General features: G+C 45.6%; 1 protein-coding gene and 1 long non-coding RNA gene across 5 annotated transcripts in view; one reads left to right on the top strand and one right to left on the bottom strand.

Moving 5' to 3' along the window:
- The window catches only part of RFX4 (regulatory factor X4), a 158,793-nt gene that overhangs the window by 111,901 nt on the left and 26,966 nt on the right, over positions 1-19,926 (top strand). For all 3 annotated transcript variants that reach the window (XM_029953171.1, XM_029953170.1, XM_029953172.1), the window contains 5 exons: positions 1,315-1,415; positions 3,548-3,606; positions 7,328-7,472; positions 11,556-11,650; positions 12,058-12,175. In XM_029953171.1, the coding sequence (XP_029809031.1) occupies positions 1,315-1,415; positions 3,548-3,606; positions 7,328-7,472; positions 11,556-11,650; positions 12,058-12,175 (518 nt within the window). The remainder of the gene's footprint in view (positions 1-1,314; positions 1,416-3,547; positions 3,607-7,327; positions 7,473-11,555; positions 11,651-12,057; positions 12,176-19,926) is intronic.
- LOC115303396 overlaps positions 6,779-19,926 on the bottom strand; it is a 51,383-nt gene continuing 38,235 nt past the window's right edge. The window contains exons 2-5 of one of the 2 annotated variants that reach the window (XR_003914025.1): positions 8,844-8,989; positions 7,882-8,043; positions 7,285-7,503; positions 6,779-6,792 (exon numbers count right to left, since the gene is read on the bottom strand). This is a non-coding gene — a long non-coding RNA (uncharacterized LOC115303396). Of the gene's footprint in view, positions 6,793-6,861; positions 7,504-7,881; positions 8,044-8,843; positions 8,990-19,926 lie in introns of those variants that run through there. The other variant, XR_003914024.1, reaches the window with a different exon arrangement.

The following is a 19,926-nucleotide window of genomic DNA, read 5'->3' as shown; positions in this document are numbered from 1 at the left end:
CAAAAAAAGTAGAGCCCCCAATGAAATAGAGAACATAAGAAAAGAAACCAGCCTGACAGACTAGTGAGGAGTTCAGTTTGGACGTGTTGAGGTTGATGTGCCTTTGGGACCCTACGTGGAGGGGACCTGTGTGTGGTGGGTCTGGAGTTCCAGAGACCTCAGCTCTGGAGATGTAAGAGTGAGTATAGATGGTGACTGAAACCATGGGCTTCCTGAAGAAGGATCTCTGTGAAGTGGAAGACAGAGGCTGGGACCCTGAAGAGACAGCATGAAGAAATAAGAGGGTTTATTTTCAAGGTGGAGCATGCATGGTGGAAGGAAGAGGTGGGATGTCCTGGAGAAGGGGTGGTCAGTGATGTGGGGTTCCTGAGGAGGCAGGAGGGGATGACACGGGGTTGGCCCTCAATTCTGTGAGGGTGATGGGGGAGGAGAGCTGTGTTGTAGTGGAATTCTGGAAAGTTATCCCTTTGTGGCTGTGTTCCCACCAACATGGGGGTGCTGCCCAGGGCTGGTAGAGAGCGTGGGGGTGGGCAGAGGGTCTTGGAGAAGGTTGGCGAAGAAGTGCAGAGGAAAAAGTGTGAGAAACCTGGTGGGACTGCCTTGGGAGGAGATTGGGGATCAGGGTCTGACAGTGGAGTCCCTGGGACACTGCCGGGGGCAAGGCTGGCAGTGGAGCTGCCGGGGGTGGGGGGTGTGTGGCTGCTCAACACGGGCTCTGAGGTCCCCATGGCAGCAGTGCCGGAGGAGGACTCCATGGATGACCTGTGCCCCAGCCCAGGGGTTCACAGGGAGAGCCTGAAAGTGGTGCTGAAGGTCCCCCACATTCTCATCTCGTGCTGCGACCTGCTGTCCCCTCACCCCCACCCCATTCCCCCAAACAGCCCTTGAGTCTCCAGATCAGAGGTGGTTTCAAGGTCAGGGATCTTTGTTAGTACAAAGACAGGCTGTTGCTCCCCAATTCATGGCTGGGGCAGCCTGAGCCAGGCTGTGTGGGCCGGCCCTTGGGCAAGACTGTCAGCAAAACAGTGTCCTCAGGCCACCACCCACTGTCTGCACCTCTCTGCTCAGAGTCCCCGCACCATGTCCCCCCGCGACCATCCATCGTGGGCACCGGAAGCACATTCTATGCGTGTGCCACTCAGACCCACCAGTGCTCCGAGGGCCTTGGGCCACCTGCCCTGTCCCTGAGGTTGCTGCTCCGGGTGACACTGGTGCAGCCAAAACACCACCAGGAGAAACCAAACCCTGCCTGGGCCTATCGGGAGGACTGGGCAACACGCAAAGACACTTAAAATGGATCATTTCTCTTTCTAGCTTAACTCAGGTGATCCGAAAGTTTGCCAAGCAGCTGGACGAGTGGCTAAAAGTGGCTCTCCATGATCTTCCAGAAAATTTGCGAAATATTAAATTTGAATGTAAGTACTGACTTTGGAAGCTGAGGGAAGGGAGAACAGCGTTTCAGTGCCAAACATTTTATGTAGGTTGTTAACAAAATAATAATAACAACAGCTATCATTTACTGTTTGCAAAGCACCAACTATTAAGCCTAGCACTTTTCATGCATTAACTTACTGGATCCTCACAAAAGGTTTATTACAGGTGGCTGCTCCTTTTGTGGAAAATGAAACAGGCTTAGAGAGGTAGTAAGTAGCAAAGGCAGGATTTGCTCCCGGGTCTGTTGACACCAGTTTCTGCTCATCACCGCCATCTCCTCTCATTTAATCCTCATGCCTCCTCTGTGATGTAGGGAATAATGTCCCTATCCTGCAGACGAGGCTCCAAGAGGCAAAGAAACCTCCCCAAAGCCACACTGCCGCACAGCTGGTACGAAGGGGCCAGAAGTCAAACTCAAGTCTGTCTGACCCCAACACTTGGAGATTTCCCCAAATCCCCTGCCCCCAAAATGGTGGTCACAGGGGACAGAAAACTGCTCCAGGGCTTCTCATATTCAGTTCTCTGCCTAATGAGAAAGCCAAATTAATATTTCTCCTACGGGGATTAGGACTGTGATTTTTTTTTTTTTTTTTTTTTTTTTGGCTGCTGAGCATCACCAGCCATTCTGTATCATTAGTTTTGCCTGAAAACCTGGTCCTCTTTCACTGCCTCAATGTTTCTGTTTTTGTGGGAAGATTCACATACTATTAAACAAAGATGATATGATTTTAAGCAAAACAAAGTTTGAAGATATGTTTCTTAAAGCACCATTTGAATACAGCTTGTCATTCTTGCCCGGAATAAGTGCCAGCAAGGAAAATGAAGGAGATCAAATTACCCTCTCTCTGCAGGCAAAGGGAGCCCTTTCAGACGTGCTTTGAGGCCGCCTGCAGTGCCCATCACCTATTGATAAAGCCTGCTTTATTTCACACTCCTCAGTTCTTTTCTCTTCGTGAGCACTAAATTCCACATCACAAAGTTAAAGAAAAAGTAATTAAGGAGAAGGATTAACGATTGATCGGTCTGGAAAATTAGAAGTTCATCTGTGCCCCCAACGCCCCCCCCACTCCATTCCTCTACCCCACGCCCTATTTTTCAAACCAAGCTGGCTCTGAGTACAAATTAGAATAATCCCAGGGAAATTTCTGTTTCTTGACCAATTCAGAAATTAATGAGAAGAATGCCCTGCTCCCATTTTAATTGTGCTGACCAAACAAACCTGGTGAAACGTGGCAGCCTGGAGTTCTGTTGGGCCTTCCACCTGTGGGTGCCTGCAGGCACCCGTTCTGCCCAGGGAGCCTCAGGTGCACTGGGAAGAGTGTGCGAGGAGCAGAAACACACACCACTCCAGGCAGCTCTGCAGGAATGAAGACCTGGGGCTGGGACGTGGCTTGCCTGCTGTCCTGAAATCTGCAGATTTAAGATCACCCTACTTCAAACCATCAGCTATAGACTCTCTCTCTCTCTCTCTCTCTCTCTCTCTCTCTGTCTATATATATACATATACACACACACACACACACACACACACATATATACTATATGACCCAAAGTAAACAGGATCATCAAAACATGCAAATAGATCATGGAGATCATTTGATAAAAATGGCCAATCACGAATGCAAAGCCACAATCAAGGTGCAGCCCAGGGTTTCATCCTAAAAGCCGTCCCTAGTGCCTCACACCGCTGAGGCTCAATCAAGTTTCCCTATTAGATATACTACTTTTAAAGGGCCCTCTTCAAAGCTTCCACTGGATTCCAGCAATTATTTATGGGGAGAAGTGATGGAGCTTGCAATTAGCGAAATGAAAGACAAGTAAATAATTGCTTTTACTCACGGTTGATTGACGCCATTATTTCTCACACCTGCCGGTGTGGCAAGCTGGTGACCTTGAAATATGTACCCCCAAATATCGCCATTTTAGGGAATGGTTGTCCACATTGGAGAACAAAGAATCAAATGCATGTTTTTGCCAGTGGGTGCATAAAATGGGGGCTGGACAGTGAGACAAATTTAGGCAAATAAGCTACTTTTTGAAATCTGTCCCTGGAGAATCCAGCGTAGGACCATACAGCATGCCAGTATTTCAAACTAATGCTTTCTTCTTGCAGTGTCAAGAAGGTTTTCCCAAATTCTGAGACGGCAGACATCACTGAATCATCTCTGCCAGGTATGTGTCCTATGTCACGTGTTCTAATGGCCACAAAGTCATTGCACATGGGGGGCAAATCACAAATACAGCTCCCAAGAGGATCTGCCAGGGTGTGGCTATTTAATAGTTTAATACCATTCAGTAGGTGATTGATACACTCCTATCAGTAATTTCTACTGATAAAGAATAAAAACTTTAGGCAATCACTAAGTTGTTTTGACTAATACACAAAATAATTTCTGACGTCTGTTGCCCCTTTACGTTTCAGACATGTTCTCTGATGCCCAAGTTGATGTTTCCCTTTGGTCAGTTGGGATTTTCAGCCCCCGTTGACATTTGGGGCTGGATAATTCTTTGCTGTGGGGGGTTTTATGCACTGTAGATATTTAGCAGCATACCTGGCCTCTGCCCGCACGCGAGTACCCAGATGCCAATAGCACCACCCACCCCCAGCTACCACCTGGTTGTGACGATCAGGAATGTCTCCAAACCCTGCCAAGTGTAGCCTGGGGGCCCAGCGTCCCCCACCCCCGTTGTGAGCCACAGAGAGAAATGATTTAAACAGAGAAAGAGTGCGATTGTTCATTATGTATGTGTCAGTCAGAAGAGTTCAAAGCCACACAGTATATATTTACCCACTTTTATTTTTTCCAGATTTTTGTTCTTTTTAGCCCAGAAGTGACACATGCTTACTATAAAAAATTCAAAAATTAACAAAAATGTGTACAATTAAAAAGTGGTAGAGCCCACTCTGACTCCTTAGTTGCAACTTGATGGCATAAAGCTTTGCATTTCTATTACGTTTGTACCTTAAGGAAGGGAGTCTTAGTCTATTACAGCAGCCTATAAATATTCATTAAAATATCAATGATCTCAGGGCGCCTGGGCGGCTCAGCCAGTTAAGCTTCCAACCTTGGCTCCGGTCATGATCTCACAATTCCATGGGTTCAAGCCCTACATCGGACACTCTGCTGTCAGCATGGAGGCTGCTTGGGATCCTCGGCCCCGCCCCTCACTCTGCCCCTCCCCTGCTCATGCTCTCTCTCAAAAATAAATACTTAAAAATTTAAAAAGAAATTATCAACGATCTCAAAGCAGAAGGGGCAAACTGGTGGCTGCAGATGGGCCTTCAGATGAATGGGGCTGCTTTTGTTTGCTTTGCATGTGTTCCAAACTTATTTTTACTTTGTTGTTTAAAGTTGAGACTGGGAGATGACAGCCAAACAGCTTCCGAGCCCCATTTCCCAGGTCAGGGATCAAGTGGATGGGCTGAGCTCTCTCTCCCCAGCAGGCATTGTGCTCCCTGTCAGCCCCACTTTCTCTTACGCTTGACTGGCCCACCTCCCTCACGTTGTCACCTGCCAACTCTCTCTGTGTTGGGTTTGCCTCCTCTCCCTTACCCTGCTGGTTCTGGGTTGGTGCCAATTATTCAAGGTCAAGGTTGAAGGAAGGGGTTTCTGCTTAGAGTGGCCTGAAGGAAGCCTCCAGGCCAGGAACTTGAAAATACAAACACACTGTTCCTGCCCAGCCGCTGGTGCAAATGGCACCGTGGGTGACTGGGAAACCAGAGGGAAACCCTTCTGTGTTCATGCTGGCTGGGAGAGAGGCCCACCTAGGCACTGTTCAGGGTGGGGCAGAGGCTGACAGATTAGTGGGATTTGGGGGAGAAAAACAATATCGGCAAAATAGAGAAACGCTGCCATATTTCCAAGGGTGCATGCCATCTGGTTCTTTCCCCAGCTTGGAAGAGCTGGGCTTGGGTTGTATCAGAGAACTGGACATCGCTTTGGCGCCACCCTCCTCAGCCCAGACAGTTTAAGAAAGCCTTTATCCTTCAGCGCACGCATAGGTAAAAGCAGCCGTATCCACACTACAGCCATCGGCACACGCACGTGTGCTCTCTCCACTTCCCACACAGACGGCGTGTTCTAATTAGTATACGCTACCTTTCCGTCTTCACAGCACAGCGCTCAGGCACACTTCTGGATCGCCCAAAGGAACTGGGGTTGGTGATAGAAATGAAACACCATGGAGCATCTTAACTAATATGTCGGCGAGCTTTCCTAAACACAGACAAGTCACACTTAAACCCAGGATCTAAATACCCAGGCCTTTTCGGATACACTAAGCAAGCAACTTGGCATTCCTAGGTCAACTGCTCATTCCGAAATATCTTTTCAGTGTATGTTTAGTGATACTTGGCCCTCAGCAGGAAAAAAAAACCCAAAAAAGCATGTAAACCAAAAAACAATTAAAAGTGATCAGTGTTATGAAGGAAACAAAATGGAAATAAAGAGCAAGAGGGCATGTAAGTCCGATTTCGATCGAGTGGTGAGGGAAGGCCTGTCCATGGGTGTGACATTCCAGTTGTGATGTGATGGCGGGGGGAGAGAAGAAGCCTCCAGCTGGCAGGGACTTCATGCGCCACGGCCCTGCCGTGTCCCTGCCTCGCCCCAAAGAGAACAGATCTGAGTGACAGCAGCTCCCTTATTGTGTTCTTAACCCCTAAACAGTGCTCCTTTCAAACATTATCTCGAGGAAGGTTCCCTGATGCTAGATTCGGTGCTCTCTCAAACATTATCTCAAGGAGTCCTCAAACAGCAGCCCTCCTTAAGAGGGAGACACTATTACATCTCCATTTTATAGATCAGGAAACTAAGGTTAATTTCTGTTAGTCAATTGGTTACCAGCAAGGCCAGGATTTGAAATAAGTATATTTGAGTCCCAGAATCCCAGACCTTTACATTTAGGAAGGTTTTGATTATCATTAGAGACTAACCCAACTCATATATTCATATGTTTTAGGCCTCTGACCTTCAAATAGTTCTTTGGTGATTTAAGTAAGAATTTACTGGTCCTCGGACAGTTTGGGGGTAAAAGGGGTTGCTAATATTTACCTTTGCCTGGAAATTCACAAGCATTAAGAGACTTTTAATGTCCATTGTGTATTGGAAATCCTGTTTGTTTGTTAATATGCAGGTAAAGGAAATGTTTTTCTTTGCTTTCATCAGCACTGTTCCAACTTGCAAATTTAAGTTTTCTAGTCATGAGGGTTTACTGAGGAAACCACAGGTTAAGTGTGCACATGAGCACATGCACATACACGCACACCACATACACATTGATAAGCACCTGAGTCTTACAGTGTTGTCTCCCTTTCCTTCCCTCTCAGTTATTATTATTTGTTTTCATCACTGTAGTTACCTAAAAACCAAAAGGCAGATATGGAAAGCCAGACTATAAACTGCTTCAGAATGCATTTATGTAAAAAAAAAAATAAGACATTGTGAGATTTCTGGGATTAAAGCTATCACGGGCCGGCGGGTAGCCAAGTCCATTCCCAGGTCTGAGCCTGCTGCTTCTCAGGCACTAGAGACACATTATTAATCACACAGCTCCCATCCCACCAGCTTACCTCAGAAGGTGACAGATCTCTGGGCTTCATCCCATTGTTCCCCCAGGGGTCAAGACCAAAGGGACTGGGAACAGCAGGGTTAGGTCTAGCCTAGGCCACCCTGGAGTAATTTTTTATAAAGACAAAGACAGCCACAAGAGAAAAGAGTGTATGGGTCTTCTGAGTTATGGGCTCATCTGCTGATTCCCTCAAATTGAGTCTTCCTTAATTAATTTCAAAGTCGTTTACAAAATACCATAAGCAGGTTCATTAAAAGGAAAACAACATGCAGGGGTTCTAACCTAACAACCCATGAGCTAATGGGGTGATGGGATTGCATTGCAGGCATCTCGCACGGTGATCCACAGTGCAGACATCACATTCCAAATGCTGGAAGACTGGAGGAACGTGGACCTCAACAGCATCACCAAGCAAACCCTCTACACCATGGAAGACTCCCGGGACGAGCACCGGAAACTCATCATCCAGTGTAAGATGTTCCACCGAGGACTGTGTCCTTTCTGTTTTTGTTTTTAAAAGAAAGAAAGAAAGAAAAAGTATCTTGGTAAATATTTAAGTGACATTCCCACCCTGTCCTTCCCCCTGGGATTCCTTCCCTCCTATTGTTCCCGTTCAGTGTGTCAGCCCAGATGGGAGGGCTAAGTGATTTAAAAGGACATGTGTCAACATTGCTGGGGAAAAGGGAGCCTGGTGCAGTTGGGCAGCACATAGTGTTATGCAGAAGGCCCCAGATGTGACCCCTCAGTGCCAGAAATAGTTCCATAGGTGGCATAAAAAAATGAGAACAAAAGCTTGTTGCCTGTCTGAGTGTATGTCAGCCTGGAGTCGGCTGGACAAGCTGCCTGGTTTTCAGTGGAGGGTCATGCGAGTCAGCCCACCTATAGGCAGGTGAACCTTTCAATCCCAGTAAATGTTGAAGGGGTGGATGGTGGATTACTTCTCCGCGTACACGCTCATATCCCATGGACAAAGACTGCAGGAATACTGCTGCTCGCGTTCTCTGGATGAAGTCCGGTTGGTTGTTCTTGGTCATGGAGGACCTGAGGAGGCCAGAGAATGTGACCACTGTCAGCACATCTCTGCTGTTCCTCAGACACCCCCCACCGCCTGCTGCCAGGGCATCCCACACCCAGGTCTGCTGGCAACCCCCTCACTGCTCAGCCTTCCTTTCTCGTGCCTCTGGAGGGGAGGAGTATGGAACGGTGAGTCCTCACTCTTCCCACTCACTCTCAGAAAGGTGGGTACTGAGTATGGATGGAGGTGGGGGGGTACTCTTACCTTCTGAGTGGGGTGAGGCCCCAGATCCTGATAGTACATTATTCAGGAGGCTGCACAGTGGCTGTGCCCCGAAAAGAGAGGTCTGTTCTCCCAAGAGCCCCAGGCCCCTCAGATTTCCAGTATATGCCTTCTGTATGTCCTCCCGAGGGAACTTCAGCCAGCCTAAGCATGTGGTGTTTATAAACAAGGAAGTTCCTATTAGGGTCCTCTTTCCCACTGAGCCCTTTTCAAAAGCAACTGGACCAGCTGAAACGTGAACCCCGTGGACCTTCCCTAGGGCTTCTTCCCCAGAGCTCTGTGGATGCTGTTCCTTCCTCCAGAGCAGCCCCTAGCCTGCTTTCCCCTGGTAAGAGCTTTAGAGATGGTCCTGAAAATAATGATTGAGCTCACGGACTGCCTAGTCTACGCAGGGTCTTGAGTCAGACCTACCACATGCGTGATCTCATTAATTTTCTCCACCAGCCCATGGAGAAGATACTCGGCCCTCCCATTTTACAGAGGACCAGACTCGGCCTCAGAGAGCTGGTCAGCCTCACCCCAGGCAGCAGGGCTGTGCTCATACCTGTGCTTTACCACCACGTACTGGTGCTGCTCACTGGGAGGAGCAGAGATGACAAAACTGATGAGATGTGGGCAAGTTCCAGAGGCTGCAGGGCCTTTTCAAGTTCTTGCACTGATGCCTCTTGTTCTGTTTGTCCCTACGCCCGGCTGTAAGGCCAACAGAAAGCGTGGGTGTCAGCCCCCTAACGGCACTAGCCAGACCTCTGATTGCTATGTTCCCCAGGGTCTCATCCCAGGCCAGCCACGGACAGGTGCCAGTAATGTCTATGCAGGACCAAACAGATGAGTGGAAACCCAGAGTGATACGACTTCTAGTTCTGCTAACTCCCAACAGCATGAGAACCTTCTCTCTTCCTCACTCAGCACCTTTTGTGGAGGAAAACAAAGGGAACGTGCAGAGGGGAAAATGCAGTCACCATCACTTGCTTTAGGGACCAGGCTCCGAGACTTTGCCGGAGGCCCTCAGAGGTTACTGCAGCCTCTCCAAGAAGGGACTTTTGAGGGTTTTCTCTTCAAGTTCTCTTAGGCCCAGGACAGAACGGTACCTTTTAGAGGCGTGATCGTACTCTTCTTCTAGTGGAAGGGAGCAATGAGGTCAGTTCAACCCAGCTGGTACTTACTGAACGCCAGTCCTGGGCCAGGCACTGTATAGAAGCTGGGCAAAAAGCAGTGAATAATATGAACAATGCCCTTCCCATGTGGAGCGTAGAGCTAATGGCAAATCAGAAATTGAACAAGTAATTTACAAATGGTTGAACGTTTCCAAAGAGGACATGCCTATGATGTAGTGCCTGGGACTGGGGATTAAGCAAGGGTGCCAGCCCTCAGGGCAGGTGGCCTGGCACACTAGTGTCATCCTGCAGCTCCCACCAGACAGCTAAGAAGTAAGTTCCTGAACACAACTGTGTGCTGCACCAAACGTGTGTGCATCGACCTTTCCTTGTAACTAGTTGTCAAACCCACAAATTGCTGCTTTAGGGGGGTTTCCGTCACCTCTGTGAAATAGGTCCTGCCTGGCACCTCAGGACTTGAGCAGACTGATTAGAATAACTGTGGTAAGAGCAGAGGTTGGGGTGCCCAACAGACCTTGACTCATACCCTGGCTCCAGTGTACTGTGACCTTGACTAACAGGTCTCTGACACGGGGACAATGCGGAGGGATGAAATGAGGCAGCATGCACCCCATGTCTGGCACAGTGCCGTGGTTAGGAGGCAAGCGTTGAGTCCAGCTGTATTTGAAACCTGCCTATTCACTAGCTGTGAGATCTTCAGAAAGGCACTCATTTCTGAGTGCCTCTGCTTCCGCATCTGTAAAATGGGGAGTAGAAATCACAGCTGCCTCCTTGGGTTGCTGATCCATTCATTCAACAAACATTTGAGCAACAGCTGTGTCACATTCTCGAGGTTGCTGTAGGGCGGAGTGAGAGTGTCCATGTCATTAGGGAAATGCCTGGAATGTAGCAAGAACCTCATAAATGTCAGCCTCAAGCATTTGCCTCACCACCTGCAAGGCGAGGGTGCTATCAGGAGAACGGGAACACCAGGGAAGTCAGAGGCCTGGGCTCCAGTCCCTGCTCTGGCCCTCACTCACCCTTTGAATTTGAGGGGTCACTTGATCCCATTAGGACATAGCTTCCTCATCTGGAGGAGGAAGCAGATACCGATTCAGCGGACCTCTCATTCAGCCCCTTCTCATTCTGAACTGTCCGGATCTCCTGGCCCTGGCGGCTGACCTCGGTGGCCGTCATTGGCTCAGGAAAATAAAGTGCGTTGGCCAGACCCTCGGAATGGGACGATAGAAAGTGCTCAGGCAAATGAAAACTATAGAAATGTGTGGATCTGAAGGTGTGGTTGGGCTTACTGAGCTCCACATGCAAAACCCCCACAAAAACGGCAGTCAAAAGAGATATTCCAGACCACAACAGTGTTTCTGTTTCCTGTTGACTCCATCAGTCACACAGCCCTTCCAGATTCAGTCCCCTGACAGGCAGCTAAAGACAGGTTATCAATGGTACGACGGTCCTCCTGTTACTAATGTGGAAACTAAGGGCGTGGAGATTGTTTCCGTGATGCTATGAACAATGAGTAAGCATCTGCTACACGCCGAGAGGCTGGTTAGGGCTATTTGCCAGATATAGCTGTGCTTTAGAAGCCCTTCCATGAGGCAGAGAGCAAAGGAGCTGCAATGTCTGTGCCTGTTTGTGCAAGAAAGCACTTTCTGGATAACGGCTGTATACAGGGAAGCCCTCAGCTAAGATAGAGATTGGATGGGGAGCTGGCACAGGAGGACCCCCCCCAACCCATAACACAGCATTAGTGATGTAGTAAAGGTGAGATACAGATAATAAAGTGCTGTGGAAGCACAGAGGACGAGTGACCAGTTCTGCTGGCAGGGGGTCTGGGGAGGGAAAAAAGGATTTCACAAGAAGGGTCATTTCAGCTGGGCCAAGCAAAGGGAACTAACTGCCTGAGAAAAGCAGGGTTTGTTGAGTGGGGGGGATGGCAAGCTATACGTGGTAGCCAGGCTTTCCGGTGCACACTGGCTATGAAGATGAGCCTGGAAAGGTAAGTTGGGGCATGCTTTCTAAAGTCTGAGTCCTCCGTTGGGGCTAGAGTTTTATTTTTACTCAGTTTTATTCCTTTGTTCTTTTAAGATGTGGCTCTGTGTAGACATAGCTGCAGTGATGTGTGGGGGCTCTCCTTTGTTTGACAGTGTACCAGGAGTTTGACCACCTCCTGGAGGAGCAGTCTCCCATCGAGTCCTACATCGAGTGGCTAGACACCATGGTGGACCGGTGTGTTGTGAAGGTTGGTAAGCTGGAGCGGAAGGATCAGCCCCGGTACTGCAGCCCACCACTCACCTGTGTGGCACTTGGGAGACGCAGAGCCCCACACTGAGCTGTCTGAGTGTTCCTCAGCAGCCACGGAGCCCTGGGGTTCCAAGGAGAGGTCTGGGCCCTCTCCAGAGGTGGGGGTTGCAGGAGGCAGGACCGTGAGTCTCCTTCCCCTGATTCAGCCAGGTCAGCGTCTCTTTTATCTGTGGTGTACATTGGTTCCCAACATAAGATTTCATTTTTTTAAGTGTATTTTTGCTGGTAGCAAAATGGTTCCATAGCATTGAACTTGGAGATCCATACGCCTTCCTATCATTCAGACAGACAGTAATAAAGGAAAGGTTAAGTTGACCACTGTTTAAGTCGTTCACTTTCTTGTAGGTGGCTGCCAAGAGACAAGGGTCCCTGAAGAAAGTGGCCCAGCAGTTCCTCCTGATGTGGTCCTGTTTTGGCACAAGGGTGATCCGGGACATGACCTTGCATAGCGCCCCCAGCTTCGGTAAGGCCGCCCCAGCCTCCCCACATCCAAATCCTGTTCCTCTGGGCTTCATGCATGAAGTCCGCCGCTCCAGACCCAGCCATGACCTCACTTGCTGTCCCTGAGCCCACGAGGACATCACCCTGAAACGTGTGTGTTCTGGAAGGACACACATGGTCAGGATTTCCGGGGAGAGAGATGGCACTTGTGCTAAAGCATACGAACATGCAGGCTCTCGCACAGAGAGTGCTGAGTTTAAAGAGGAACAGATAGCACTGGCTCTGTGCGTCTGTTGCCGGGTGTCCCAGTGAATCCTGCTTCCGGGGACTATTTTGCAGAATTCCACTGTGTGCACTTCCCAAGACTGGGAAGTAGCAGAAGCCTCTGAATTTGGACATTTGCACACGGCTTGACTGACGCTACAGTTAGTGGGGAGAGTGGCTAAAGCTTTCTTCAACAGTGTGCGCCAGTCTGATACCTAGAAGAGGACTTTCACTTTCATTTTCCCCTGGGTCCTCCTCACCTCCCTACCCAAGCGCACACCTGCTGCTCCCAGTATAAACGGGCCTTGAAACCTCTGCCCAGGGGTGCTCATCACAGTCTGCAGGCAGGACCCTAACACCAACTTGGGGCGAATGCTATGCTGTAACTGTGAGATGGTTTTCCATTTTTCACTGGGAAGAATGCAGTGTGCCTTGGGTCCAGGTCACCATTAGCAAAGTGAAGGGAAACTTTAAGGAATCATCCAGACATTTGAAATCTCAAAACACTTTGGCCTCACATTTCTAGGCATTTCGGCAAAGGGTTGTTGGTACATTTTCTGGGTAATTGCTTCTGCTCACTGTTTTACTTTGCAGGCAGAGATGTGGTTTCATTTCTCATTATCTCCAATTAAGCCAGTCAGCTCTGGGTTTCACTCTGGGTTTAATTTGACACTTTTCCATCCAGCTTTTTATGGTCTTGTCACCATTTTCCAGTTGTGCTATACAACGGAGCGAGTATGTAGCGAAACAAAGGCGGCACTATTTTTTCTAAACAGCTCTGTCCATGAAAGACTGTGTTTCCCCAATTGGAGAAGTGTTTTGTTGTAGATTTCTTTAATCTCTGCATTGGGAAGTTCTCTGCTCTGGCCTGTGCTGTAGCTGCAGATGGGTGTCGTCCTCTTTGAGCTGTGGATGGAAGTGTCCTGGTGACTGCTACCTGGACAGTGCCATCAGGCATGGCATTTCGGTGACTTCCAGCTCGGCCTAGTCAGTGTTAGCACATGTTACCTCTGGTCCTGGGAAAATCACTCGTGTGTAACTGCTTTCAGTTAAGTGAATGGTTGAAAAATATTTGAGATTTTTTTCATTGCTCCAAAATCAAAGAAGTGACAGGATCACATCTATCGATATACAGGCAAACACACATCTACAAAGCAAGCATCCCTTTTCACTTTATCCCTTATTCTTAAGCTTGCTGATTATTAAACTGATTATGTATATTACTGAGTACCCTTCATTCAATAGGGAAAGTAATTTACTTGGCAGTATTCTTTGAAATTCATTTGTTTATATTAAGTTAATGTGATAAAGGAAGTTGGGACAGTAGAACAGTCAGGGTTCTATGAAAGGGTTGCATTTATCACTAAAACCTGAAGGGTGTTTATTTCTTCTTAAACCACGTGCTATTTGGGGACACACCGGAAACTTGGACAAATGGCAGAAATGGTCACAAATCTTTTAGAAAAGAAAAGGAGGAGATAGTAACCCAATTTCACTTTTATAGTATTTTCCAACCTTAAGTGGGTTGAAATAATACCTGTTTTCCAAGTCCATTTAGCAAACTGTCTCCAACGGTCCTGCTCATCCGACTCATTGTTGGGCTTTGCAGCTTGGGGTGACGGGCAAGTTGAAAGAATTTGCGGCAGACAAAAGCCCAGCTCCCCCTTTCTGCCTGTATATGTCAAAGACACAGTTGGTGGTTGTGTTTGGGTCATGTGTTCCCTGTATAAAAACAGCTAATTAGGAAAAAGAGCCCTCTGTTCCTGGGCCCCCTCCCCCAACCGCAGGGGCCAGCTCCATCTATCTTATAACTCCCACACGATCCTTGCCGCCGTGAATGGCGCGGGCTGACCACTACGTGACGGTGGGGATTGTCACCATGACCCTGGCCGGTCTCTACCACCTCTTCCCAGAACGGCTTCTTTCAAAGGTAGTTGACTCCTTTCTTCTCCTTAATTCCTTTTCACTCTTTTCTTCCTAATTCCTTCTCACTGAAAGAGCCTATGCTGTGAACCAAAGTAGCCAGACGTTCTTTCTTTGCTGCAAGGAGCAGTTTCTAACAAAATTAGACCACAAAGGTAGGCTGGCAGGCAATGAACTTTGAATCCTATTGGAGCTGAGGAAAATAGGGTTTCTACTTTTAAAACACACATGCCCCGTGTTTTCCATTGACTGCTGTGATTTCAGTTCATAGGACACCTGGACCCCATGCTAGTGCAGGCGCCTTTACCCTCTCTCTCTCTCTCTCTCTGGGTTTTCACCAAATGCCTCTGATTTCACTGTTAGGAACACCTGGAGGTTACAGTAGTTTCTGGAAGGAGTAGGGCATCAAACAGTTTGAAAAGTGACCCTGTGTTCGCCAGCCCAAGTTTTCACCTGCTTATGCATTTGTTTGCTGGCTTAGCATCACAGCTCATCCACTTGGGGAGGCCATACAGGAGTAGCCCTGCCAGGGATTGGCTCCCACGCCACATGGCCATGACCGAGCCTTCCAGACTGCTTCTCTGGGCTTAGGGGGCCGGGCCTGGCTCTCTTACCCAGAACCTGCCAAATGTTGCGCATATCAGCCAGGCTCCCACCAAGCACTAGGAGGCAGGAATTGGTTTTCCTATTTAGGGGGAAGCAGAGCAGAGAGGAGAGGGGTCTTGCCCCTGTGAGCACCACAGACTACACTGAGTGCCCCCCTCAGAATCTTTTCCATGTTAGAGCTCCCATTCTTTCTGCTAAGCCACCACCTCATCTAACTTTCTTCTGTTGAATACTACTTATAAAACAAGGTAACATTTACTGAGGACCTAGTATGCACCAAACATAATATTAGGCATGTTCTCATTTAATTCTTGCAACAACCCATGAGGCCTGCGGTAGTGTAAACCAAAGACAGGATAATGGCGCTCGTTATTAGAGACCTCTAGGAGGCATGTGCCACTGCTGGCTTCTCACATTAATTCTGCAAGGCAGATGATAATATGTGGAAAGGAAGGTTGGAAAATTTCCTTGCCCAAGATCAATATGGCAGGGGAGTGAGGGGCAGAGCTCTGTTTCAAAATCAGATCTGCCTGACCACAAAACCCATGCTTCTTCAGTGACCACAGCTCAAACGCACACCCTGAGCTCAGATGCATTGCACCAGAAGGCTAGACAAATTTGTTTAATCCTCCCTGGTGGTCTTTTAAAAATCCATATTGATAGATTTAAAATATTTTTTCAAGATATGAGATAAGAGAACAAAACTAGTCTATCATGAATAAGAAAGGATGCCAGAAGTAGTATCTTTCAACTGTTGAGAACAAAGAACTGTCAACCATTATTCAAGAGTGAGGGCAAAGTAAAGACATGTTCAGTTCTACAAAGACTAAGAGAATCTGGCCCCCTAGAACATCACTTTTAAAAGCACTTAAAGGATGCATTTCAGCAAGAAGAAAAATAAAGTCATAGCTAAGGTCTGGGCAATAAGCAACAACCATGTTTAAGTTATTATTGTTGTGTGACAAACTACCCTGAAGCATAGTGGCTTAAAACAGTCCTTTCGTTATGCTTATGGATTCTGGTGGGTCAGGAATTTGGACACAGTGCAGCAAGGATGGTTTGTCTTTGTTCTATGACCTCTGACCTCTGGTCTCTGCTCTGCACTTCAGATGGGAACACTCCAAGACAGTAGGGCATCAACAGCTGGAGGCTAGGATCAGCTGGAGGCTTCTTCCCTCACATGTCTGTGCTTGGGTTTGGATGACTTGGATAGGACTGTGATCAGGATGCCTTTGAAGGCCATTTCATGTGGCTCAGTGTCCACATCACATGGTGGCCCCTGAACAGTTAAAACTTCTCACATCGTGGATCACTGTTCCGGGGGGAAACCACATTGCCTTACAACCCAGTCCCAGAAGTTAAAGGGTCCCTTCCCCCCATACTGTGTTGGTCACAGGAGTCACAAACCTACCAAGATGGAAGGGGGTTGCAGGTTGCATAGACACCCCCCATTCTCCAGGGAAGGAAGGTCAAACCATTTGGAGGCCCTGTTTTAAGATGAGAGAAATTCTTAACTTTGTAAGCACATTTAGTTACTGATTATAATTTTAAAAACAATTTTTGTTTAAAAAAAGTCAAAGCAAATTTTAGGCTACAATATAATGTGAGGTGGTGGGAAGAGAATCTTCAAAGACTGGTTAAAGCATAAAGGTTTTTGTCTCAGAATATTAAATAACTTTAAACTCCGCTGAAAAAAATGTAGTTGGGATTTAATAAAAGTATGGTATATATGTTAATAAATTAAGAGATAATCACTAAGTCATTAAAATTTACCAAGGAAAATGTAAAATTATAAAAAGAGATGGCAAGATAAAAGAAGCACAGATAAAGAACGGTAAACAAGAACAAAATTAGGACGCAAGAAATAAGATCAAATAATAACCACAGAAGATGAAAAAGTCTCTTCCTTCAGGAAACACCTGGCACAGATGTTTTTACATTTTTACAAACTTTAAACTTATAAGAAACAAAATCCTTAATTAATGAAGATGAGTATGAAAATTGATGTTTCAGGCAATAAAAACAAAGGAGAGCTATATAACTCATGAAGCTAATATCATCACAATTATGAAGCTAATAGAACCTCAATTTCAAAATCTTGGAAGAATGGTAGAGGAAAAAAAATTCTGACCTAATCACACATAAATATAGATGAAAAATTCTAAATGAAATACTAGCAGATCAAATCCAGCAGCAAAAATTTTAAAATCATGATTAATAAGACTTATGATAAGAACTCAAGTATGATTCAAAGTCATAAAAGAAACTAACAGACATTATTAAAAGATGAGAAAAATCATATGATCATCCCTATAGATATAGAGGGGGAAAAAGCAATTTGATATAATTGAGCTCCCAAGTATTATTAAAAAAAAAAAAAAAACTCTTAGCAAACTGGGAACAGAGGGGACATTTCTTAAAATGTTGAAGGGCAACCAAAAATCTTCCATGAACATAACACTAACTGGTAAAGCTTTAGAAGTTTTCTTTTTTTAATATTTATTTTTGAGAGAGAAGGGGAGAGAGTGAGCAGGGGAGCGACAAAGAAGGAGGAGGACAGAGGATCCAAAGCAAGCTCCATGCTAACAGCAGAGAGCCTGACACAGGGCTTGAACTCACAAATGGTGAAATCATGACCTGAGCTGAAGTTGGACACTTAACTGACTAAGCCACCCCAGTGCCCCAATTTTTGAAGTTTTCTTATTGAAATGATGAAGACAAGAATGCCTTTTAACACTGTTTCTAATAAATATTGACTGGAAGTCTTAGCCAAAATACAATAAAGGAAATGAAATATAAGAATTGGAAAGGAAAACACAAAATTGCCTTTAGTTATAGATGTCATGATGGTTGACAAAAGACAGTCTACAAAATAACAGAACAAATAAGAATTCAACCAGATTATTCAATTCAGTTTTTAAAAAATCACTGGCATTCTTAGCACTCCCCAGAACATAATTAGAAAATATAATTGTGTGTATATATAAAGTATATATTAAGTATATACTAATGAACTACATTTGGATTTCAAACTTGTGATTAATAATCACACTATTAACAAAAAGATAAAAGTCACAGAAAAGGAGAAAATATTTTGCAGTGCAAATAACAAAGGGTTAATATCCAGAACATATAATAAAACCCTCTAGATAAATTATTTAAATACCCCAAAAGAAATTCACATACCCCAATATTATTCAGCTATCCCACTAGAAAAATGAGCAAAGAATATGAATAGGTAATTTAAAGAAGGGGAAATTCAAATGGACAATAATCATATAAAAAGATGTGCACCTTTCTAGTATTAGAGTAATATAAATTACAAATACAAAAAGGTAACACTTCACACCCTTCAGACTGGCAAATATTATATTTCACATACTACCAATAGGAATGTAAAAAATTTTGGTGAGCAATCTGACACTGTCTCTTAAGACCGAATATGCAGGTACTCTTGGACTCAGCAGATCCAAGAAACAGGTACAGAAAATATTCATTAGAGCTGGTTTCCAATAGCGGAAAATTATAAACAACCTGAATTCCATCAACAGGAGAACAAATAAATAAATTGTGGTATATTCAAACAGGGGCCATCAAATTAGAGCTACATGCCCCCACATGGAGAGATTGTCTAAGGCAAGTTGTAGAAAGCTGTGAAAAGTATGATACCATTTATATCAAGTTTGAAAATAGAAAACAATACCATATGGTATTTATAGATACATAAGTATATATAGTAAGAGTAGAAAAATGCATGCGAACAAATAAATACCAGATTCAAGTCAGTGATTACCTCAGGGGTTGAACACAAGAAAGCAAAGAAATACAATTAAGGAAGAGGACAGGGAGCCTTCATCTTTATCTTCAATTAAAAAACAAATCTGGGGCATCTGAGTGGCTCTGTCAGTTAAGTATCTGACTCTTGATCTCAGTCAGATCTTAAGCTCAGGGTTGTGAGTTCAAGCCCAGCACTGGCTCTGCCCTCAGCTTGGAGCCCACCTGAACAAACAAACAAACAAAAAACAAAAACACAAATCTGATCCAAATATAGTAAAAATATTAAGATATTATAAAGCTAGGACTTGAAAACACTGCTATTCATTTAAAAATTCTTTGTACTTTTCTATATGTTTGAAATTTTTCATAAGAAAAGAGAAATGTTTTGATTGTATGAATCAACTGTATTAACCTGTAGCAACAACAACAAAAATCTCCTTTGCCTGTATCCTAATACCTTTTTCCATGACAGGGTCTGATGTTAACTCTGTGACTTGAGGCAAGTTGTTTAAGCCCTCTGAGCCTTCATTTCCCCATATATTAGTTAGACAATCGTAATACCTCCTCACAGTGTTGTTGGAAAGAGAACTCAGTGCATATGGTAAGCAGTGCTTGGGCCTTGACTGGTTGATCTAACCAACAGTCACTGAGCCTCCACACTGTGGTAGACACTGGGTATAGAGAACAGTGGAAAAAACCAAACATCTGCATTTACAGAGCTTAAGTCTAGTGTAGGAGGCACATGATAAAGGTAAATAGGTTATATAGTATATATAATGGTAGTAAGTGCTAGGGAGAGAAATAAAGCAGGGGATGTAAGCTGTAATGGGCTCTTGCCTGTCTCTGATCTCTCTCTCTTTCTCCCCTCCCCCCCCAGTCTTTCTTTATCCCCTTTTTAACTTTGCCCTCCTCTTCTCCAGGCATCCTGGCACTCCTCCAGTGGCCATTACACACACACACCTACCTGCGTCCTTTTTTTTGTTTTTTACTGTCCGCCTTTTAGAGAGCTGTGTTGTACAATGGTGGAAGAAAAGTCTCACAGTCATGGGTTCAAAGTCCCAGTTCTGCCAGTTAACAATTATGTGACATTGGACAGTTACTTTCCCTCTGTAAGTCTAAGTGTCCTCCTTTGCAAAAAGGAGAGTATCCTTCATCTCTTAGAGTTGTGATTAGGGTCAAGTGTGGTAATAAATCTGCACATTT

The sequence above is a fragment of the Suricata suricatta genome, chromosome 10, assembly GCF_006229205.1.
Source record: "Suricata suricatta isolate VVHF042 chromosome 10, meerkat_22Aug2017_6uvM2_HiC, whole genome shotgun sequence".
NCBI lineage: Eukaryota > Metazoa > Chordata > Mammalia > Carnivora > Herpestidae > Suricata > Suricata suricatta.
The sequence above is the reverse complement of the archived record's forward strand: the minus strand, read 5'-3'. Positions and strand labels throughout refer to the sequence as shown.